We start from the raw sequence: 25,180 nt of genomic DNA, 5'->3' as shown, positions 1-25,180 counted from the left end.
CCTCAGTATTCACAGAGAGAAACGTGTGCCTGCTGTCTTGTGTTTGTTTGTGTCTGACTATTGAATGGATGTATGTATATAAATTGTGCATGAATCTCCGTTTCATAAGTGTGAATAATTCTTTTTCAGTTTAGCTTCTGAGATTTATAATTGTACATAGTTCTGCTAGAGGTACAAAATATTATATAACCTGAGAATTTTTCACAAAGTGCCTAGGAATTATTTTTATGCAACAAATGTACACGAGTGTGATAGCATTACATGTTGAAGAGAGAATAAATGGAAGACTTTGTAAGTTCCTGGTGGCATTTTGTTGTGACTGAATATACGAGACAAAAGTTTTTTTTATTAAAACCAAATATACAACCTTGTAGAAATTGCTCCTTGAAGTATTGCTATCATAAACCTACTGCTTCCTGCTTCTTTCTGCTCACAGCAAAGCTGTCTCATTCCTTGATTCATTTTAAAACACTGTTTACCAACTGAGCATTAAAAAAAAAGTGAATAAAACATGAGTTTAAAAGTTCTCTGTGTCTGTGCTACTTCAGCTCTGCATGGCCAGCAGTGCAGGCAGGTCCAGTGTGCAGTCCTTCCACCATTGAAGAAGGGGAAAAAGATAATGGGGCTGCTGCTCCTGCACAACATCCTAACCACAGATTAAGGGTTGGGATGGGTTTGAATTTGTGTTGTCTGGCTCACACGCTTATTGAAATCCCATTGCGTGCTCCTGCGGTTTATTCTGAACCTGGTTGGTGTCCCCTGTAGAGCTCAAAGTCCAGCTCTAGACACATTCTAGTATTCTGTGTACGTTATTTATGCCAATTCGGCAAGTTATAATTGTAGATTTACAGTTCAAGGTGTCATTGTGGACAGTAGAAAAAGGATTGCTTTTCACACACAGTTCTTAGTCAGTTTGGCAGAAATGCATACATAAAATCATATATCATATAGTGTCAGCTGCATTAGGTCAAAAGGAAAAAAAGAATTATCACAAGTGAGGAATTCTGTCAAGATAAGTTCTCAGAAAATTGGGGAAAGACGATTCATTATCAGTGTAACACTGTAATGTGATGTCACATCACTCGCCAGGGTGTCAATCTTTAACATAACACGATGGAAGCTTCCGTGTTGGTGAGGTTCTCATGCACGCCCGCACTGGGTGACTCCTGTGCTTGTTTTGAAACAATCAAGCTCTGCACTCGGGTGTGTTTCAAACCTGCCTTTTTAAGTGACAGAGCAACAGCCCCCAGTGACCTCTGTAAAGTCAGCAAACACAGTGGACCGAGTCGCTCGGCACCAATCACTCTGCTGTTTGGAGTCACCGAGGGTCGCCTAGGGCTTCACTGGGTAGCATAACTTGGTGGCTTCTTTGGCATTGCTCTGACTGTCAATCAGCACCAGGGGGTTTCTCTGGTGGTTCTCAATGATCTTAGAGATGCTGCTGAAGTGCTGCAATGAGAAAAAAAACCCCCACAAAGGAGAATATTCTGTTAGACTAAAGGAAAATGTTTACAGCATTAGGATGAGGCTTGAGATCATTTTAACCCTGTCCACCACTGTGTAGGTCTCTGTGTTAGGACATGGCCTTGTCTTTATGCGTGCATGTTGATGCCATTTTTGAAAACGTATTTGAATATGGCACATTTTACAACGATGCTGCCTAAAGACAAAAATATATCTATTCCCAAAATGCTGACTTAAAGTAATTTAATTATATGCAAGTTTTTCATGTAGTTTTGTTACGTAAGTATAATGTGAAATGCTACATTTAATGGAATCGATTCCATTGATCAAGTGGAAGTAAAAGGTTCTTGAGGTTTGCAGGAGTTTTTTTTTTAAATCTCATGCTGGCCAGATCTCATGATGAGCAGGATTTCGGAATTTTCATAAGACTCTCATATCATTGCTCTTTTTTGGCCACAGACTTGTGGCACTATAAATTAATGGTAAGGGTAAATGGACTGGTACTTATGTGTTGCCTTTCTACTCAATTTAAGCAATCAAAACACTTTCTACAAGTGTAATTCACTCAGTCACACACATTCATACAGCTCTTATCTATGTCTAAGAACCTTTTTCTAACATTCACACACAAACCTGATGCTTTGACTAATGGACTGCGGATTAACCTACCAACAATCTGATTGGTAAATACTACTATCTACTATCTAACCACAGCGGCCAACTTCACGAATCACTGGATGACCCTTTAGGTGAAAAAACAAGCTGACAGGTAGAAAGCGTTTTAATAATAATAATAATAATAATGTCTACAGTTTGTAGGCCCTGGGGCCAGGTGAGTTAAATGAACTTGTTAAAAAAGGCTTTAATATGGGACCTTTCATTTAGGAAGTTTATTCAAAAGGGAAATTTGCAAAAAAGGTGATTCGTTTTTTAAGAAGACAGTCATAGTGTTGTTGTTTCTTTAATATGAGTCTAATAATTATTAATAAAGCAGGGTACCTTTCTAATTCATAACACTACTGATTAAATTGGAAAATCTTTTTGGTTTATGTAGCTTGAAAAAGGAATAATTTCCCCTAGCTTTTGCCTGACACGCAAGAGCCCACGAGGACTCACAAGCCAATACACCTCTGGTGCTGGTCCTAAGCCCAGATAAAAGGGTAGGGTTTCATCATCAGGTAGGACAGCCAGCACAGAACCTGTGCCAAATCAGCTAGGCAGATCATTTGCTTGGGAAAATGATATCTTTGGGTAAGACACAAACCCAAGTTGCTCTCGATGCATCCATCAGAGCATAAATGTGTGTGAACATTAGATAAAAAACACTTACGTAGGAAAACGCACAGAAAAATATGCTTGTGTGAATGAGGCAAGTTGTATAAGGTGTTTAGGTAGTGTAGAAAAACACTATATAAAAAATCTGTCCATTTACCGTAAACGCTGTAAGTAAGCAGAAAATTTCCAAACATTTTGAAAAGTAGACGTTTAAATAACAAAATGAATTCTAACCGAATTCCCAGCTATAGCCACGTTTCTTTAGCATTTACGCTACTACTATTGTGCATGCTTACTATCCTCATCCTATTTAGAATTTCTTAAATGTGGGTTAAATGAAGCATAAAGTATATCTGTTGTTATTTATTGTACCAAGTAGTGCAGTAAATAGTAAGTTTTGTGGTATTTGCCACACTAATGTGTTACCTGTAAAGTGTATGGCACTGTTAGTGTCACAATTCTGACAAACAGCAGCCTAGACAGGCATAAAAGGGCTCTTACTAAAGTACAGATACACTTAAACTGAACAGACCTATCAAAGACGTATATTTACCTCTTCCCCTTTCTTCTCTCTTCCCAGAGCATACTGCTGAGTGCTTGGTATATAGCGGATTGGGATGTTGTACACTCTGCCATTGTAAAACACCACTAACGTATACGGCTGCTGTGCGTCATGACCAGAGCTCTTTCTCACCATAAATGCTCCGTCCTGAAACAGAAAAAGCTCAGAGTCAAACCCAGATTACAAAAATGACGGCTCAGCAGCTCTCTCTTCTCACCAAGAAGATTCTCACTTTATTCAAGCGAAACAAGGCATCGTCAGCAGTTTTTCGGTCGCACCCACTGGCATACCAGGGTTTCCTATAGATGTCTGCATCCTGAAATAAAGTGAAGGGAAATGAGGGTTACAAATATATTATGAAAAACATCTTTGCAGTCTACTGTTTTAAGAGCACACCTTATCTTGATCTCCTGTGTCATTTTCATGAGGCTCTGCGAAAATAAAGAATTTATGTCATTTTACATTGAAGTGCAAAATTCCCGTGTACGTGGATGTTAGACACAAGGGGGGCCCACACTTACTTGGGGAGGTAAACTGTGGAATAGGAATTCTGCAAGACAGAGTCCACAAACAGAGCAGACGTCAGTGAGTGCACAGTACAAAGCTGTGCTTAAAGACATTTTTTACCACTTACTTTGGTCGCTGAAAGTCCAGTGTAAAGGCTTTTGGAGGAGTCTTCTGCTCATTATGAGCCAAAGGCAGTGTTTTGCCTTGAAAAATACAGACATGCTGAAATTAGTCTGCTTACTGTTTAGGTATAAGTAGAAAATAAAGATAATTTTTCAGTAATCAGCAGTTTGTAAAATTTGTCAACAAAGCATTTTCAGTCTGTATATTTAAGTCCTTATAACTGGAATAGATTTAATGTGAAAAATCTGTAAATGACGGTAAAATCTACTACAGTCCAACTCGTCTGTCATTCTTATACACTGTCTGTACTGCTCGTGTGCTTCTGCAATTAAGTGATAATGGGAAAGCAAGTGGAAACCACAGAGGAAATGAGATGTGTGCTAAAGCTGTGCACACAATTATGGAAGCAGATTGCACTAATTGGCTGATTGTCCAGTGTTTATTAAAGGCTCAGTCAGGTGTGGCTAATAATGGGAGTTAATTAAAATACTTACTTTCACAGTCCTTTGCTTTTAAATCTGGCCTCTGGAATGAAAGTCATATTTAGTATTTCTTTCACCGTCATCAGTGAAAGTGTGTAATGTTGACAGGGATGAGTGTAAAAACTAGACATTTAATCAGATAATTATAATATTCTAACATTGTTTGCATTGCTTTCATTTAAATTAAATTCCTACCGGTCCTAGAGGTGGTTTTGGTGACCTCCTGTGGAAAACAATGAAATGATCACTTATTCTATTCTTTGAGCTCATAGCTTTATGTTAAATGAAATAATGTTAGGGTAAGTGATGCTTACTCTCTGGGTATAGGTTTAGGTAGACGTGGAGGACGATTCCTCCCAGGACCTAGAAGAGCAAATACAAAGCAGTTATATGAGTGTATTACTGGGTTCCCTATACAGTATAAATGCTAGTTATGTCAGTATTTTTGAAATTATAAATTAGTCATTCCATCGTAGAAAAGTTATTTGTCACTTGAGAGTGGCGTTCTTTACACCACTGCATCTGACGCTTTTTACTTGGCCTGATCTTGACTAATACGAATGACCTGAACTGCAACCTTTGATCCTGTTTGTGGTGTAATGCCTTTTGTAGCAGTTCAATGGATTAACTTACAGATAGTAAGGATTACAGTGGTACTCCTTAAAAGGTTTGTGCTTCAACTTTGTTGAGTGAAAGTCTAGTATCATATCAGTATTCAAAGGAGCTTGCAAAGAAAAGCGTAACAATGTGGTGTATGCTGTACAGTGCAGCGAGGAATGCCCAGACCTCTACATTGGAGAGACCAAACAGCCACTTCACAAGCGCATGGCATAACATAGAAGAGCCACCTCCACAGGACAAGACTCAGCAGTCCATCTGCATCTTAAGGATAAAGGACACTCTTTCGAGGATGCCAAGGTTCCCATTTTGGACAGAGAGGACAGATGGTTTGAAAGAGGAGTGAAAGAAGCATCTATGTCCACTGTGAGCGACCATCTTTGAACAGAGGCGGTGGTTTACGACACCAACTGTCTGCCATCTATAATCAGTTTTGAGATCCCTCCCCAGACGCCTGAACGCCCACTCACATCCTGGGCCATCTGACCTCAGGAATTCGCATGATAAGGTGGGGCCAGGTTTCACAATGAGTTCACCTGAAACCCTGGCTGATTGTGAGCCACACCCATTTTCACACCTTGGCTCAGGCAATTAGAGGATCATCAGGGGGTCCTTTTGTCCCTCTGTGGGGGGAAACTCCCACTAGGTTTATATCTGGGACTCTCCACCATTTGACCTTAGAACTGAAGAAGCTTCTCGGATGAGAGGTGAAACGTCTTCAAGCAACTTAAAGAAGTCCAGACGCTTTTCTTTGCAAGCTCCTTTGACTACGATGACCTGGATGACCTTCACAGACATATCATATCAGTATGTTTGCGTCTGTAACTGTACCATGTTTGGGTGTAGCTTTCTACTGAGCTTGCTAGTGTTAGCTTAGCACTCAAGCCACCTGTATATGGAAAGTTCTGGCCCTAAAAACCAACGTGGCAGCAGCCAAAATGCTAAAATAAAAAATTTGTTCATAAAGGTCACAAAGACCTGAAAGCCCACTGATGACACCCAAAGTGTCAAAATTGACAGAATTATTTCCATAGCTAAGAAGCACCCATTATTTACACTATGTAGGCGGTGTAACATTGGAAAATTGTAAATTCAAGAGACACCTTCATTAATGCAAATACAGTGGGTTACAACAAAGTGCTAACCTTTGGCTATACTAAAGAGCAAGAAGGCCAGATCATACTTGCTAGAAAACATCTAAAAGAGCCTGCATGGCACTAAAATCAGTTATTTGGACAGATTAAACTGCGATGAATTCGTATAAGAAAGATCAGAAGAGAAAAGTATGAAGATGGAGAGAAACAGCTGGGATCCAAGCATGCCACATTATTTGTCACACTTGGTGGAGGCAATGTTATGGCATGGTCATGCATGGCTGCCAGTGGAAATGGGTCACTAGTGTTTTTTGATGATGTGACTATAGAAGTAACAGGATGATTGTGATGTGTAGAGGACTGGCTATACTCTCAGATTGAGCCAAATGCTAAAAAACACCTCACAGTGCAAATGGATAATCACCCAGACCATACTGCAAAAGCAACTCAAGAGGTTCTCAAGGCAAAAACTTGGTATATTCTTCGAATGTCAAGTGAGTTGCATGATCCCAACCTAATAAAGCATATATTTCAGTTACTGAAGATAGATCAGAGTGAAAAAATGAACAAATAGGCAACAAATTACAGTGGCAAAGCATCTTAAAGGAATAAACACAGCATTTGGTGATGTTTGTGGTTTCTAGCCTAATGGGAAAATTAAATTAAAGATTTTAATCCAAGTATTGAAATCAATACTTGCATATAAAAAGAGTTTTTCCAAACAATTTTGGATGTTTGAAAAAAATATTTATAAAAATTGCTCTAATTCTTAAATTCTTAGTTAATATATCTTTTTTGTAAAAAACCTTGATTGCACTTTAACATAATTATTGTTTGGTTTAAAATCCATTGCGGTGGTGTACAGAGGCAAAGCTACAAAATGTGTTGCTCTGTCCAATAAGTTATATATACCTAACACAGTGTGCATACAGGCAGTTTGTTCGTAATGATACAGAGTGGGGGACCTTATCATAAAAGGGAACACCTAATCTAAAACTCCATCACTTTGATAAGCAGTGAAACACTTCCAAGGTCTTTCAGGTGAACCCTGCCACAGCAACACTACTAGTACATATTACTGGCCTTTCTGAACAAATAGTTCTTTTATTTCATTTCATACTCACTATCGTCTGGATCGCAAACTTCATATTCATCCCCATCAGTTGTCTCCTGGACCTGCATAATAACAACACCAATCCATTGGTATCCTTCTTAATGTCCAGTATCTTTTATGCGCCTTAAAAATTTGTAATCACTTACATGCGTGGGAGATTTCCTCATGTTCACTCTAAAAAACAAGAAGAAGAAAAAGAAATCTCCAAAACATCACTATACGTCAAATATTAGAATAGAATGTAATGACAAAGTATTGGTCATGCCATAATTTGAGTCTTGGTAGTCATACCTGGGGCTGGGTTTTGGTGGTAAAGATGATGAGTGTTTTGCTGGGGTTGGACATAATCTAAAAGAAAAATCCAAGGAAATTATTAATAGTTGCAGTCAAAATAATTTCCAAATACTGTTATTTATTTGTTGCTCTCAAGTGCTCAGATAATTTACTCAAGTAAAAGTACCAATATTAAATAAAATGGGAATTAATGCTCTATATTTAACATCATATTTAGGTACAAGTGTATTAGCCATACACTTAAATTTAGTATAAACAATTCCTTGAAGAGTTAGGCATTAGTGATACATACGCCTGGTTAGTTTTTAGAGTTGCAAAACAGTTTTATGTCTTTGGGGCTTGAAGGGTAGCAAGGTTAGGAACACTGATTTAACATTTAACCACTTGTTATAATATTAAATGCATGTTCTTCAATATATCAAGTCAATAACAAAGTACTGAAAAAGTAAAAGTGTTACAAAAATATGGCAATAAAAAAACTACTATCTAAGAATCTTAATATTACACTTATATACAGTACTTGAGTAAATTTACTTTGTTACATTCCACCACAGATTTGGACGTCTGTCTACATGAATGAATGTAACTCTGGAAAGTATTAAACTAACCTGCTTCCTGGATGAGCTGGAGAATTGTCCTGTGAGGGTAGCATAAAATGCAAACAGTGTTCAGCTTCAAGTATTCAAGTATTCATGTAAAAAATGTGTAATTACATTTTACATAAATGTCCTACCTCTTTGTCAGGAACTTCATAAAAATCTGAAAAATAACCACAGCATCAATTAGGCAGGCAGCAGAACCAAAAAAGCCACCTTTTGGTGCTGGTTTACATCGGCCTCTTCGGCTGCTTTTTAACTATCCTTTGCATTTGCATGCATTTACTAATAACCTGTTAAATACAGGAGTCACGACAGAGCTTCTTTTTTGTTCTTGCCTTTAGGCTGGAAAAGCAGATTGACGCAGTTGCGTGTAGTTTGCACAGAAGGTACCAAATAAAACTGTGAAAAGTGTGACACTTAAGCCAGAAAAAGAATTTACCATTTACCACTGCTCAGCTGCTCATTCGCATTTGCAGACAAACCGAGTTCTTACATGCAAACTATGGGTCACCGCAGCAATCTGCTATCGACTAAATTACTCACAAGGTTTTTTGTGCAGCACTTTCTTTGTAACACTTATCGCATCCTTCCCTTGTGGGGAGTGGTTTTATTAAAACCAATATTGTGGACAACTCTGAAGCAACTACATAATGTGAGATACATGCCTCTATTCAAAGGGAATAGAGATGTGGTTGAGATGTGGTTGGTTCATTACCCTCTAAGATTTTTTAACTTTTCATCTGAATCCTCCCTTAGTTATGCTGCAATACGTGTAGGCTGCTGGGGGATTCCCATGATGCATAGAGAGGTCTGTGCACTGAATCATACTTATTATCTCTGTCTCTCTTCCACAGCATGTCTTTTATCCTGTCTTCCTTCTCTCACCCCATCGGTCGCAGCAGATGGCCCCGCCCCTCCCTGAGCCTGGTTCTGCTGGGGGTTTCTTCCTGTTAAAAGGGAGTTTTTCCTTCCCAGTGTTGTCAAAGTGCTTGTTCACAGGGGGTCATATGATTGTTGGGTTTTTCCTCTGTATATATTATTGTAGGGGCTACCTTACAATATAAAGCACCTTGAGGTAGCTGTTGTTGTGATTTGGCACTGTATAAATAAAACTGAATTGAATTGAACTGAACTGAATCTAGTGCATAGTGAGGCTCTAATTTTAATAAACTTGATAATGTAGTTTACAAAACACATGCAAAACTTATTTACTACTAAAAAAAATGTAGTAAGATAGAATAACAAAGCAGCCTAGCCTCTAATCGCTAACGTTTTGACAAGTGCCCAAACTAATGTTTTTGCAACAAGAGGTACTAGCACACAACATGTTGTCAAGCTGACATTAGCGTTTAGCAGCAGATACTAATCAAGTACAAAATCATTTACACTTTTTGTTGCATCATCGTATGAGTAAAGTCCCATGACAATGAGGTGCACAGTTTGCACCGCTGCAACTTTACAGCTGGGCTTTGTTCATGATGTTAGTAAAGCCTAACTGCTTGCACATGTAAAATGTATTCACTCAGCAAAGAATGTACATTGCACTTGGCGCAAACCGTTTTAACCCATTAATCTTGCTTTGTAGTACAGTGGTCCCTCGGTATAATGTGGTTCACCTTTTGCGGATTCGCTGTTTCGCAGATTTTTTTTGTGTGTAATTTTGTACGTTTTTTCTCTTTTTTTTCTTTCTTTCTTTTTTTTTTAACAGCACATTTTATTCTGCGTTCTGATTGGCTGTAGACCATTGTCAGTCAATCTCGTGCTGTGTCTCCTGCACAGTACAGAATGTGTTCAGCTTGTCAAATTTACATAAATCTTAATAAGCTAGCAGTGTGACTCGGAAGTGCAGTACTCTATGTTTGTTTTATACCCAACAAACAACAATGTTGACGAGACGTTTTGCACCATCAAAGCAACCGTGGGTGCCTTTGGTTTCATTCTATAATACTGGACTTTTTGTTCTACCAAGGTTAGAACTTTGAAAGTGTTTAAACAAGAGAGAAAAGTGTGAAAATGTTCATGCCTGTGTGAGAAAAGTGTATAAAGTGTGTAGTGAGGGGTTTTACAGCCTTAAAACATCTATAATAATTGTAAAAAATAAAGTTGGCTACTTCGCAGATTTCACTGATCGCGAAATACGTTTAGAACGTAACCCCCGTGTTAAACGATGGACCACTGCACACCCCTCTGGCCATGTGCTTTACCCACCGGGACTTGGAGTCCGCTGTGGTAACTTGGGAAGGTCTCTTGTAGCTTTGTTCCCACTGTTCACTGCGTATGAGGAAAAGCATAGAAAGGACTGTTATTATTTTTCCTGTAACTATTTGTATTTTATGTTGTTTTCTGGTTTAATTCAAATTCCAGCTGTTATTCAGCATATTGCAAAGCACAGATCTTTTTTTTTCTTCTCTATGTTTGACTTGTAGCTTACTGCTAGGATTCTCTGAAGGTTCTATATAGTTGTCATTGTCCTCTGGATTTATGTAGTCCTCCTAAAAAGCAACAGAGACAACATCCCCACATTCGTTGGAAGATATTTTAAAATATGTAGTGAAATGTAACTGAAATGACACATCAAAGTGGCCTTACTTCATCACTTCCCACGTTTGGGGGTTCAGGGGGTAGCTCTTTGAACTTAGTTGGGCGGAGGGGCTTCTTGGGTGGCCGCTTGGGCGGGCTGTCTGAAAAGGAGAAGCAGAACCAGAAAAAGGGACATCATTTGCATGGAGACAGCTTGGTGTATTGCAACTCAATGTGTGTTTGTCACACTTCTGCAGAAATGTAGGGATGACTGCAAAAGAGTGAGTTTCAAGGCTATAGAAACTTTATAAAAAGAAGTCAACATTGCGTAAATTTTCAAAAGCATCATCAGTGAAACAAACAAAAAAAAAAAGCAAAGAAAAAAAAAGCATGTATGTATAGTGACAAAAAAGGTCAAAGGACTACTGACCGACATACTCGCCCCTTGGGAAGGAACCAGAGGGAGGTGCGGTGAAGACTCTGTGGCTAGGAGGAGGTTCGTAGCTGTCATCATCACGTGGATCCTCATATGTGTCATTGTCCTGGAATAAACACGCTTTTAATAGTAAGCGTATCAGCAAGTGTAAGAATCATTTAAAATGAACATTTTTCTAACTTACGTAATCAGAATCCGACAGCTGATCGTCGCTTTCCCTGTGGTCATCTGTAAACACAGAGGTTTAAGGCATTTTCGTAACAAAGAGGAAGAAATCAAGATGTGGAAACGCAATCGTTGCTGTTATTAAAGCCAAATTTCTAAAAACAGTAAAACCTGGCAACCAACGAAACTCAGCAGGTGTTAGAGCACAATTTTAGAGTAAAACCTCAAAACTCAGTGTTTCGGTTGTGGAGCCAGTGATGTGTGTCTCCTCACCTCTTGAACTGTAGACTAAAGTCTCTCAGTCGTTTAAAATGATGCAATTTTATCATTCTGTACTTTTACACTTTACTTTTGTGTAAGTTTTATACAATTAAGCAAAGAGGTTATCAAGCCAATATCTGAAAACAGGTGATCTGACTGAGCTGCAGTTTGTTTAATAGTAAATTTGTACCTTCAAGCATGGACACGGAGGCAAAAAAATCAAAGATGTACGTTAAAAAATAATAATACAGCCTGATGACTTGTAATTCAGATGTAAATGTTTATGTCTAATGTGGTGATAGAGTTCAGGAGATTATTTCATAGAAAGCTAGCAGGTATCGGCAAATCAAAACTGGAGAGTGATAGCAAACTTCTCTTCTTTCAAAATGTCAAATTTGTGTTTCTAGAGTTAAAAATGCATATGGCTGTATGTGTACAGATTGATTTCTTTAAAAGTTTCCATTCCTACAGTTGCACAAAGGAGACACGTGGGACAAAGTCTGAAACCCCCACGCTGTACAAAAAATAAAAATCCCGTCCAAGAGCATCAGAAGTCAAAAGAAACTTTGTGAGTCTTAATGAGATGAGTCAGAAACGTCAAAGTTATATATTTTTTTGTAGCAAGTGTCCCATTGATGTCTCTGTACTGGGATAGGAATAACACAAGGAGCCCCGCTCAGGTGAATCTTTGTGCCCTGTACAGACATGTAGATTACAGTGACCTGTAATCTACATGTCTGATTCCTTCAGTGTACTATATGGGCTAATGACTCAGTTCTTACCTCTGTAGTCTCTCGCCGGTACTGTGGGCACCGGTTTGTTTGTCAGCCTGTCTCACACACACACACACACACACACACACACACACACACACACACACACACACACACACACACACACACACACACACACACACACACACGCTGTCATTAGACAACTCGGCAGTGGAACAAAGTGCACTCATTGACCACTTAAACTTAAGCAAATGTGTGTTCACTTCATGAAGGCTGTAAAACCACAAAAGGATGACACGCACAAATGCAGTTAGCAGTCTTTTGCAAACATAAGACACGAGTTGAATAAATGGCCTTTGTGTGTCAGTTTCTATCCTTAGCGTGTTTTGAGGGGACTCATTTCAGGAAAGGAAAGTGAGAGAGATGCCATCTGTTTTAGTTATTTTTGCTTTGCGTCTCTTTTTCCAACGGTTGTGAAAGAGGAATCGACGTTCTCCACTGGTGCATGTACACAAACCGCATGGACTTTTTTTTTCTTTTGCTTTTAGATCACCAGGCTTTTCTTTTCTTTGACTGTAGCAGGACAGATAAATTGATCAACTGTGTAACTTTCCCATGCAGAAAATCAAAGCTTTCATTCTAAGAAACTGACCTTTTTAGTTTATTCAGGAAGCTGCCATCATTTTTCTTGATATCTTGAACGATCTTCTGAAGCTGCCTGGAACGCAAACATAAGGTTTCATACAGAAGTCATAAATAAATGCAGTTGTACATGCACATGTAATTTGTCTTGTTTCTCAGCTTTAAAAAGTACTTTCCAAAGAAGCATTCACATAAGTTCCTCATTTCACTTTTCCAGACAGAGTTTAGAGGCATTTTGCTGAATACAATGAATACAAGTCTATATGGACATTTTTGTAGTTTTACAGTGTTTTGTAATGAATTGCAGAACATATTACCAAGCAGAACATAAAAAAGATACATAAAAAAAATCATAGCTTTGTTTTTCTTTTTTTTGTTGCTAATTATACTCCTTGTACATTTGAAACAAACTAAAAATTGGCTTAAAGCAACAACGCTCACGCGAAATTTACAACAAAACCCATCTTCTTACCGGATCTTTGCTGTGGCAGGAGCAGCCAGTTTACCTAACGTATCCATGTTCATGTTTGATCCAAAAGTTTACATTTTTCAGGCCACATTCCTGTCATGCGGTAAAGGTCGACTGCCGAATTTTTCACAGAATTGTAAATGAACCCTGCCTTTGTTTAGTCACGTCCTTCTCACACAGGGGAGGGAATTTGCTCGAGCCACCTCTGTCAGACAAATCACTTCTCTTTTCCACTCCCCTTCACACACACACAATAGTAGGTTTCAGTGGCCATACTTTCAGCAGCCCTCTTACATCACATCTACCTTGACTCACTTCAATTCCACCCTTCCAAACACTGATATTTTACCAACTGTAGATAACTTCATATATAGGAAATTTCTAGAGAATGACTTCGAGTTATCGGTATGTTATACAACAGATTGAAAGGTGAATTGGAACTTGCCACAATTACACGTACAACTCTGCTAACTTCCTCTAACAGAGTGTTTTATTATTTAACACTCTGTTTCAACTAATATATCTTTGTTAATGCATGTCTAACTTATGCTTTTAGCCTTAAAAATGATCTGTTGTTAAGGTCATTATGTCATGGAAAGTACCATGTTGTAACCCTGTTCTATAAAGAAGAAGGAAAAATAACAAGTATGCTGCCTCTCATGTTAGCCTGGAAGGAAGTTGATTTACTACAGCATGTATGCGATCATCATGGGAATTTCTTTTCTCGGTTTTTGTTTTGCTAAAAAAACGTCTACTCTGCCTTTAATCATAGTCAGAGGAAGATGTAATATGAGGAAGTTGTGCATGGTAAGAAAATACCAAGAAGTAAAGAGACAACTTTGGACTTTTAAGGTAATATCTAAACAGATCTCGCAATGAGAACAGAAGTCAGCATACTGTATGAGGACAGTCATACCATAAGCCCCAAAGAAGCCAAGAAAATATCTGACATCATCATTACACCACCACCTCTCGCCTGAACAAGGCAGGACGGATCCATGACCTAACCATCTGAATGCACACCTTGCTTGGTACGATTTGTTAATTAAGTTACAGTTACCTTCCTATCAGCTCAAATCTCTGACCTCTGGCATTGAGTTGTTGAGTTTTCACCAAGAGAACGGCCTGTCACACAGTTTCTTGCTTTTGGACCATTCTCTGTAAACCCTGGAGATGGTTGTGTGGGAAGATCGCAGTTGAGCAGCAGTTTCTCAAATAGTCAGACCCTCCTGATCTCACAGCAACAACCACAGAAACACTCAAATAACATTTCTTCCCCATTTGAATACACTAGCTGAACTTCAGCAGGATATCTTGAATACCTAAATGCTTTGAGTTGCTGCCATGCGATTGGCTGTTTCAACATTTGTGGTAGCACGCAGTTGTACCAGTGAGTGTATAAAAATACATGCGAACACAGTATGAGATATTTAGTCTGTCACTTCACCTTTGTCACTTTTTTCTTTCTATATACGGAAGCGTGTGTCCATTTCATGTTACATAACATGTGAAAGTGTTGCAAAAAGTGGCTTTTCAGATTGGATTTCGTGTGCTCTGAATCATACTGTGCATAGTGTGGACCTACAAACTGCACGGTGCTGCTTTTTTCAAAGTAACTTTATGGTTTGACAAGTGAATGAGTGATGGGATAAAAGAAAATAAAAGACCAAGTATGGAAGTTCAGGGCTTCCAGTTTTACATTTGAATTTGTAGTTGCTATTTTTTTTTACCAATTTTATTGGTAAATAAAATATTTACAGTGTGCAAATATCTGGAGACACTCTTCATTTTTTTTATAGTTTGCAAGGAAAGAAGTGCACCCATTTATGGAAACAAGTGCAAACATATGGAAACACAGTATATAGGGCAAAGCAGTTTGAACAATTCTAATCGGTAATTGGTATGACCACCTTTATTTAAGAAAAAAAAAAGCAGGAACTCTCTTAAGAAAACTTGCATGTCATTCTTTTAAGTAGTCTTCAAGAGTAGTTCTCCACGTGTCTTGAAGGACATTCAAAGCTCTTCTTTGGCTGCTTCTTGTTTCGTTCTCTGTCGAGATGATCCCACACTGTTTCAATAATGTTGAGGTCCGGGCTCTGGGGAGGCCAATCCATGACTCATAGTGTGTTTTCTAACCCAGTGATGCATCAGTGTTGGTGGACACACTGTACACTCACACAGAAATAAGCCAAGTTTTCTTTCTAGCTAATAAGTCTTTGTGAATCACCTTCTTGGTGCAAAAATACTATTTTAACCCTGTCAAACTGCGTTATTTTTGGCATTTCTTGGTATATTTCACTAAACAAATGGGAAGAAATTGTCTATTTTTGTTGCTAATGTCTAAAGAATATCTACAGATGCAGATTTAAAGTGGTTATTTGGTAAGATGTGTTTTTTTTCAGCTAATGACTTTTGTACATGCTTTTAAAATGATGAGATAAATATTTTTACATTTCACTCTAAGATTTAAGTACAATATGTTGTATTTATGTTACAATATTTGAATTTTCCACGCAAGAAAAGTTTCACTTAGATTTTAATAATGCATAATTTTCAAGAAACACGTAATAATTAATTTAATTTTTTATTTTCTAGTTTAATTTTTTTACAGAGCATGCCGGTTGAAACAAGTAATTGTAGCTTAATGGTGTCTGTTTATATCACACACACGGGAATACATCAACGGGTACATACCATACAAACAAGAACACACATGCAGCCACATGTGCAGGTGCAGTCAGACACCCTAACTTCCCCAAACACATCTGTGCATGTACACAGATCCAGCGGAAACCAGCTGTACGCGAGCACACACACAAATATTGTAATTTCATTTCTGCTCCTTCTCTTATTTACACATGAATACAAGCAGATCTGGGGCAGTCACACTTTATCATTTGGAGTCTACTGCTTCTATAGGTCAGTCTTCTAATGTCTAATTTCGGTTGGCCTGGGTGAATTGTAACCTTGGTTTCCTGTACTTACTTACAAGAGGGGCAACCAGTGTGGTTTTCTGCTAATGTAGCCCATCTGCAATAAGGTCTGATGTGCTCTGCGATCAGACACGCACTCCTGCACACTTTGTAATGAGTGGTTATATTGTTGCTGTTACCTTCCTTAATACAAATTTTATTTGTCGCATGCACAGTACAACATTTATTGAACATGTAGCGAAATGCTTGTGTCCGAGCTGCAGACGTAGCCGCGCCATTCCAGGGCTTTTAGCATGGAGCTCTAGCCAGGACCCTTACTGGATACCGGGAGGGAACCGAACTTGTGTGGGAGTCACAAACAGAGATGGGCAGTAATCTGTAATCTGATTACTTTTTTCAAGTAACGAGTAAAGTAAGGGATTACTATTGCAAAAAAGGTATTTAGATTACCGTTACTTTCCCGTAAGCACACTGCGTTACTGCGTTACTGCGTTACTGCGTTACTGCGTTACTACGTTACTAAAACCGGGATTCTTTTGTGAGTGTCTCATGACAATGACGTAAGCGAGTGCGACGTTCGTGGCAACAGCTGTGTGCAGATCAAGAATGGATAATATATCGAGTGTGGGAGAGAGTATGATAAATTTTGAGGTTATTATATCATCTTATGCCATGTTATACCCCTAATTAAAGATTGTGAAATTATTATGTAGTTTTAGTTTGCATTATTCTCCTGACTTAGAAAAAGGGGATAACTATTACATTTATTAAACTGATTTGTGTTACATTAGACTGCTGATTTATTGTGAATGAGTGATATTGTTTTATGATGTATGATACAGCTGCATTATAAGAAATACTGTTTTCAGAGAATCATGGCCTTATTTGTCTGATTAGAAAGGAACAGAACATACTGCACAGGAAGCCAAGGTCATAACTTAGGCTCACTGAGAGAGAAAGAATGTGGATGTTTAGGTTTTATGACGCTGGAGGGGGGCTGAAGCTATAAGAATGTGAGAAATGGTCATACACCTCGAGATCTGCTGTTACCCTCATCGGCACATCTCCCATCCGGATGTATTGCGCAAAAGTGTTTTATGAAATAATGAGAATTGTATGGAATAAAATGACTGTTGATTGAGCATTTATACACCGTTCTTCCTTCAGCCCAAAGATCAAAGAATTGGGAGGATTTAACACCATGCAGTGTTTAAAGCATGGAAATACTGACCTTACTTTGAGTTTGATTCGTAAAAAGTGCCAAAAACATTAGCGTCCGCTGCTCACTGCGTGGGAAGAAAACGTCTTTTTACAGCGGAAAAACCCCTTAACTTCCGAGCAAGCACCGAGTGTGTTACCACGGAATGGTAAATTCACAAACTCGCGGATTCTTCCACTGACCGCTGCGGCAAACCTGCACCAGGGCAAACCTCCGCCTGCCCCACTCCTGCTACAGGTGAAAATAGAGCAACAGAACCACTATATAAAAAATAAAATTTTTTGCTTGATGCATAAAGTTAAAAGATTAAAACTAATAAAACAAATTTTAAAAAGAGACTTTTCCATTTGATTACATTTTATATGATAGATTAGGCAGAAAGTAGAATTGGGCTGAAAGATCTATTGCTTTATCACCTATTCAGGTTGTAAATCATGTTTCTAAAAAGTAACTAAGTAACTAATTACTTTCAAAAATAAGTAATCAGTAAAGTGATTACTTTTTTGGGGAAGTAATCATTATTAGTTACTGATTACTTTTTTCAAGTAACTTGACCAACACTGGTCACAAACCTAGCCTTTAGCTGCACCTGTCCTCCAGGTGCCGAGGTTATGAAGCTCAAACTCATAACCTCGGCAACAGCACAGTGTTCTGGAGCTTCCTGTCAGCTGAAAGCAGTCAGACCATTCTCCTCTGACCTCTGATCTCAAGAAGAGCTTTTCACTCAGAGAACATTCACTCACTGGATATTTTCTCTTTTTAAGAGAAAAAAAATGCTTATGGTTTGCAGTTTGGCACCAGCATCCATGATGCTGCCCATGCAATCAGCTAATGAGATATTAGAGTTAATGAGCAGTCGAACAGGCGTACCTAATGAAATGGCCAGCTAGTGTTGTTGTGAAATGTTTTGTAGCTCTGGACAGAGAGATCAGTCAGCCTGTGGTTTGTTTTGTCAAACTGCAGCAGCAACAATAAAAAGAAATGAGAGAAAAGGAGAACTGAAGGACGGAGACGGGGGGAGAGAAAAGGAGGATATGATTGAGGGGTGTGATGACAGAGGTACGAGGGTGTTACTTACGGCTGGTGGATGAGACTAAACTTGCTCAAGTCACTTTCACTCAGGTTCTGAAAGAACATCAGAGAAATCAACTGTTAAAAAAATGTGACAGGATGGGAGGAAAATAAAAGACTACAGAGATCACAGATCGCTGTGATTCCTTTCAGCAGAGATGATACGGCGAGGATGTCACCTTTACTGGAGCAGAAGAGACATGAATGCATTACCTCTTTAGGAACAAAAGATGGCAGCATCTCACTTAGGGCCTTTTTTGGAGGCACATGTGCTCAAACTTCGCTGTAGCTCAAAAAAGGGCACAGTTTAGCCACATTCAGACACGAACCTAAAAGTGCTGTTGGTAACATACTCCAGTAATTTCACAGGAAAGCTGTGGGCTGAGCGTCTTGCTTATAAGCCCAAATATCTACTAACACAGGAGTAACATATTTTTTTATTAACAGAGTGCTTTTATAAGAATTAATTCTAAACTAAAAGCTGATAGAAAATAATTTTGAAATCAACATTAAATGAACGTTGGCTGTTTTGTTTGTTGTCGCCCTTCAGGTTTGGCTCGCTCGTCTTAATACAAACAAATCCCAACCATATTATCATATTACCCAATTTTCTAAATGATCTCACATTAAAAAAAAAGTTTAGCCGACTGCGCTTGTATTAGGTTTTTTTTTTGTCGTATTCATAATGTCTGTGTTGGAGTAAGGCGTTTGTGATTTGTAAATGAAAGGAAAATGATTACCATAAAATATGCAACAAATTCCGCTAAATTATGTATTCCCCTCTTCATTCATAATTCATTGCTCCAGGTCGTTACTTGCTCTGTCTCTCTTCCGTTTTAAATTTGCTGTAATGTAATGAGGATCCACGGCCACAAATGTTTGGGAAAAGTTGGGAATTTTAGTTTGCGAGACGTCACGTGACCCGACGGAGGCGTGTCATAACAGGCTGTAATATAAAGCGTCTGAATTTAGCGTAAGAATGATGTATAATTGGTCCTTTATTCAATAAGTATGATGTGAAACCTGTGTAATGATATGCTGTTAAGCTGATTAAACAGTAGCTGTTTATTTATAAGAGAAATCAAACAGGGAGGGGAGTTAGTAATTCAGCTCACACTACCTTGATGTGTGTGTTTCGGTTGAACAAAAAGCCGCATTACCTCTAGGAATAAGCCCATAGCATAGCTGAAGCACTCTAAGACAGAGATTGGGATTTAATCATCTGTAAATTTAAAAGTGAGATCGCTTAATATGAAAGACTGTGCCTCCTTCAAAGCACTGATCCTTGCCCTCGCAGATACACACTTGATCATCACGCAGTCTTACAGGAAGAAGAAAAAAACATCTGTATAAAATCAGACTTAGCCTTTTGACACCGAATGAAATATCAAATAGTCTGCCCCAGTGGATACTCAGGCACAGCTCACACAGTGAATTATTTATAGGAGTGTCTGTGCTTGTTCAAATGAGACACAACAGCTCTACAAGGTGCATCCGTTCCCTTTTTTCCAGTAGGCCCAGAGTCCACGTTTTATCATTTTAAAAATGCTCATGGTCACACTGCAATGCTTTACATGCTTTTAGATCTTCCGTCAGGCCTGTTAGTAAATGTGAATGGGGCATTTTTCCTTTTCACAGTCTTCTTGTAAACCATTTTTTCATTGTCATGATGTGACATTTTTAACCTTGACGATACTGATAGTAGCATTAGCAAGATAAAGGCTATATCTGAAATTACTTCCCTGTGCAGTCATTCATGCGTATGTAATAAACCAAAGTGAGATTTTAGCTTTCATTTGTAGAAGTAGTTTATTTTTAAACAGGGACAAGTATGTCACATGAACCAGGCAGCACACAATAGCATTTATAGTCTAACCTAGTTTGTAATGGCCCTCAAAATCAATACCATTCATAATCTATATAATAAATACACACATTTAAGAGGTGGAAGGGAGCTAAAACTGCTAAAAAGGTGGAGAGCATGTTTAAAGCAAACAAGCCAAGCAGGCCTGGCAAAAACCAACCCTAGGGTGGGTTTTTTCTTGTAAGATAAATGAGGAAATTTTCCAACTGTTATTTAAAAGTGACTCAAAACTATTGATGGTAATAAACACATTAAAATCACAGAATATCCCACTGGAAAGTCTACATTGCGTCAGTGTGAAATCTCGGTTTCACCCTAAACCAGGTGCACAGACGACCACTATTCTTGTTTCTGTTCATGAGTGGTTTGCTGTCGGAGTGGCAAACAGCAAGGGCAAGGGTCTGACGCACCGAACATTTGTTAATACTTCTCGTTGAAACGAGTTTCATTTCACGATAGAGAGAACAGCTTCGCAGCTACACGGCCACAAAATTACCCCTCGGTTCTTTCACGGCAGCTGCACAAGGTCTCATGACTGTCATTAGGTGAGAGACTTTCCACATGTTCACAAATCTACACTGGATGTCGACAAGCTAATTCTGGTTTAAGGTGTTTTTCCTGCTTTGTGGCTCTGTTATCCATTACGAGGCAGCTGTGTCAAAATTCAAATTAGATTCAGTGAGACTAAAGAATTACTGCTTATTACGCTGAGGACATATTATTGCAGAGTGCCGCTGTAGATTTTTAAGGCCAACGGCAAAACAGAAATATATACTGCTGGCCCTTATACAAGTCACTTTATTAGGTACACCCTACAGCTGCTCTTTAACAGGTGGAACTGGGAGCATCGCATTACGGACACGAAGCTGTGATACTATCATGTAAGTATGGATTAAAATCTCTGAGGTATGTTTCCAGCACAAGACACTACTGAATGCAAAAAGCAGTCCAACCCTGCACCTAATAAAGTGGCAACTATATGCAGATGTGGTATATGTGCTCCATAGGAAGCATCTGCAATGGAAGCATATGTGTTTTTTTTTTCGAGGGGCCTTTGTTTGTAATGTCAATGTGATACACCGAAGCTGAAAGTGGCTTCCCCACATAGCCGCCACACACAGGCGGCATTACAGAGATGGAAGCTGACAGTTCTTTTGATCTTCTGCTTCCACATATCGCTTTTAACCTGTCTACCTGTGTGAGCGAATGTGGCATCAAAAAGACAGAGATTACCTTTATCTGCGCTGCGCTGACTGTCTGTCATTCCGCTCCGTACTGTATTATACAGCCACCCACCGCTCATACGGAATAAAACTGTTTTTCTTTTCCCACCTTTCATTCTTACCGCTAAATCGTGACCACGCGTTGTGGGTGCAATGTGAATAAGATGCATTCGAGGCAGGAGCTGACGATGACGTTTCCATATGAAAGTAGTTCAGATCTGTGTTGCATGCTTACACTTTTTAAAAAAAATGGATTTTATGACCTTTGCTCCAGCCACTGTACATCACATGAATATGTAAAATAAGCCAAAGGCAATGCTCAGCAGAAGCATGCTCGCTGGATGACATTCAGATACCAAAGTGCAGGCCCTGCTCTGCTTCTGGACACACGCTGAGCTCCTGATGAGTCAAAAATAACTTACTACAAATGTTTCTTCTTCTTTGCTGGATTTTAAAAACCTGTAGAAGAGGCAAATAATGCCTTTAAAAATTCTCCGTTTATTAATAATTAGTTGTTTCAGTGATGTCGCTGGAGCGTCAACAACACTGCAGTTGTTGTCAAATGTGATTTTAGGTCAACACAGGCAAACACAACCCCTTCAAACAATACAAAAACGTATATTCGCATATTTTCGGAAGCACACTGATGATTCAACCACTGAATCTTTAAAAAAGGTTGCTCTTGTAAAATAAAGGAAGTGACATTACACTGCCAGGGGCAATTTCAGGATGTTTGTCAAAAATAGAAGAGGAACTGGATAGTTGCAATGAGCAGCGTCACTCGTAGTAGAGAAAGTAAAGAGCACCATCTGCTGGATTTCGTCAACTGAAAATCCAAACAAAACCTTTCTCAAAGACACAAATGTCTTTACAGTAATGACTTTTTTCAGATATTTTCCAAATATATGTATCTATGAAGCTATTCAGTCAAACACAGACAACTTTATACACTTTCTGTAAGCATGCTCATAAACACCAGTGAACATGTAGTGCCATAACTCTTCTGTAACGTTCCAGATCTGAAAAGTGAAGCTTCTGCATTCTTTATCATTACCATTAGGGGGCGACCTTCCTGGTTGTTTGACAAAGACTGGTTGTCTATAGGAAAAGGATTCCACTAATAACTTCAGAAAACAGTTTCCTGACTGGGCTGTAGTATAAGTTGTGAGTTAGAAATCTTCTCTGTCTGGTTGTTTTGTAAATTATGGTTACTTGTAGAGCCACTAATGCTTCAGGATCCACCTTGTGATTGACAAGAGTGCTCAGATTTTTCAGTCAAGGCCCTTGCTTATCACACCCCACTTCACTGTGACAGCCAACATGCTTAAAGCCTTCACAAACTAGCAGGTGTCCATATTTTATATACAGTCAAAACAGCCTAAAATCAGCTTGCTAATATATTCTAGTAGCAATGCTAACAAGATGATACTGATGGGAGCATTTGATTGGAGGGACAACCAGGAGGTAATCAAACCACAAATATCTGTACTGTAGAACTTAAAATAGCGAATTATATAACATGAAGTATTATATACAGTCTATGATTTGTGCAAATTGCTTGCATATGCTACACAATAGTTAAAAATGCCAACCTGCTTGTGGAGCAAAGTATAAAGTCAAGAGCAAAACAAAACACAGAATATTTGCTGCAAATTTTATGCCCGTGAACCCAGTTGTTGTTGAGCCACTTTGCTCTGAACCACAAATGTCGACCTCCTCTTGCGGCACTGGAGAAAAAGTTAGAGGTTTACAAAAGTCAGCGTGATTCAGCCTCTGAGGACACCGAACAGCAGAAGGAAATTTCATCCAAAAGTGATCCATCGAGAAGCTGGTTGGGGATTTTATTTATAGATCAAATTCCTTTGCTGCAGTAAAAATACTGGCTAAAAAAAAGCTTAAAAGTTTGACTGGGGAATGTCTGTCAGACACCGCAACCTTGAAGCTAGTTAAACTAAAAAGCTGGGCAGCCACTCAATAAAAGCATGGGTTTACTTAAGCGTGCACTGGCTGGATCCATAGCTAAGGAGATCTATCAATCGATACACATACTGTATGTATATGTATATTTCAGATTGGTGATGTTAACGTGCACATCAAAGCCTCTGCTCTGAAGTATTAATCAATTTGACTGATAAAATCCGCATTTTTTTTTTTTAAACTATGCACTTCAGTGATGCAATATCCCACCTAAAGTAGAGTTAGCTCAGGGTCATTGAATAATGAATAGGCGACTAGGCCGCTGCTCTAATTTAGAGCGTGGCAAGAAGTGTGCATAAGCGTCCACTTAAAAGATGCATATGAATGAAAGCTTCTTCAGGCTTGGCAGTGTGTGGGAGGTTTTTACTGAAGTATTATAAAGATCCCCCAAAACACCAAATATTAGGGAGTTATAAACCCTCACTTCAGTTATTTGCTGCATAAAATCCTCTTTAAACAGCGTTCCCCCTCATGACTGAAGCAGATTTAGAGATACTTACTTAAGTAAGTGGGGATTACAGCTTTATTAGCCATGAGACTCATTTCACACTCCTTACTCTCTCCCGAACAGGGGCACTCAGCTGCGCTCAGTTTGGCAGCCTGCTATGAGAAAGGCCTCAGAGATTGTACGCAAGGCGTGGATGATGGAGACAGAGCAGCGAGGGTGAAACCAAAGCAGAAGTTACAACAGATACACAGACTTCCACATTAGCAGGGCCACAGTTTACACAAAGAGCAAGTGTGGGAAGTAATGCAACCGGCTTTTGTCATGTTTCGTATCCTGTGAACTCTCCTGTTTTTCAACTTGAAACGTGCTTTTAGATTCATAGTAAAAGTGTGTTCGTCAAGCAGTGACATTTTAACAAGAAAACAATAAAAAAAATGTCTGCCAGAGTAACAGAGAGTGAGAGTGTTACAAATAAACCAACCTCAACTGCTCGCCAGGATTTGACCATTTTAATTAGAATAACAAACTGAACACAACCACAACCCTGATATGATCCTGGGTGGATTAGTAGATTATGTAACTGTGTGGGAGAAAGAGCCATTTCTGGATTATTCAGGTACAAATGAGGAAAGACTCACCAGAAATCTCTGTCCATTAATTTTCAGTCTGTTTACGGTGACGGCGCATTCTTGCATATTATTCTGAGGAGAGTAAACATATCCATTCACTATTTTTAAATGACTAATTACACACACTTATTGAATCAAACAAACATTTAACTTCCAGTCATCTAATGTCCTGGTCTTACTTTAACACTTTAGCCGCTTATGTGCATTAACATTAACATTATACGTGACCCTCAGAATGAACTGGTGAATATTTAAAGTGCGACAAAACACAAGCATCTCTCCCATTTCCAGTGGACTCACCTTATACAGTAAGAAGGCTACTTTTGCCTGGTCCCACCCCTCGCACTCCTCTCTGGACGGCAGGTTCATTTCTGTCTCTACAGGGAACCTCTGAGTACGAGTGTGCTTTTGGAAGTACAGTAATAGACTGACCCGTCACGCACCGCGGCTCTAGCGC

General features: G+C 38.9%; 1 protein-coding gene across 2 annotated transcripts; it reads right to left on the bottom strand.

The window, feature by feature from the left end:
- Positions 1 to 326: 326 nt before the first annotated feature.
- blnk (B cell linker) lies at positions 327 to 25,180 on the bottom strand. 2 transcript variants are annotated; one of them, XM_026190148.2, is made up of 24 exons: positions 25,024 to 25,180; positions 24,733 to 24,795; positions 18,590 to 18,636; positions 12,901 to 12,966; positions 12,297 to 12,343; positions 11,273 to 11,316; positions 11,083 to 11,194; positions 10,722 to 10,813; positions 10,564 to 10,624; positions 10,341 to 10,403; positions 8,267 to 8,292; positions 8,142 to 8,170; positions 7,531 to 7,587; positions 7,386 to 7,413; positions 7,250 to 7,301; positions 4,728 to 4,776; positions 4,609 to 4,636; positions 4,426 to 4,456; positions 3,936 to 4,011; positions 3,823 to 3,851; positions 3,698 to 3,732; positions 3,534 to 3,617; positions 3,293 to 3,448; positions 327 to 1,449 (listed from the first exon to the last, which is right to left on the bottom strand). In XM_026190148.2, exons 1-24 carry the CDS (start codon positions 25,090 to 25,092, stop codon positions 1,333 to 1,335), a joined length of 1,461 nt encoding a protein of 486 aa, XP_026045933.1. In that variant the 5' UTR covers positions 25,093 to 25,180; the 3' UTR covers positions 327 to 1,332. The 2 variants fall into 2 exon arrangements, with proteins under 2 accessions (XP_026045933.1, XP_026045936.1); XM_026190151.2 differs by lacking the exons at positions 18,590 to 18,636; positions 24,733 to 24,795; positions 25,024 to 25,180 and adding an exon at positions 13,363 to 13,566.

Source organism: Astatotilapia calliptera, chromosome 13 (assembly GCF_964374335.1).
Source record: "Astatotilapia calliptera chromosome 13, fAstCal68.1, whole genome shotgun sequence".
NCBI classification, from domain to species: domain Eukaryota; kingdom Metazoa; phylum Chordata; class Actinopteri; order Cichliformes; family Cichlidae; genus Astatotilapia; species Astatotilapia calliptera.
This window is presented reverse-complemented; position numbering and strand designations above follow the sequence as displayed.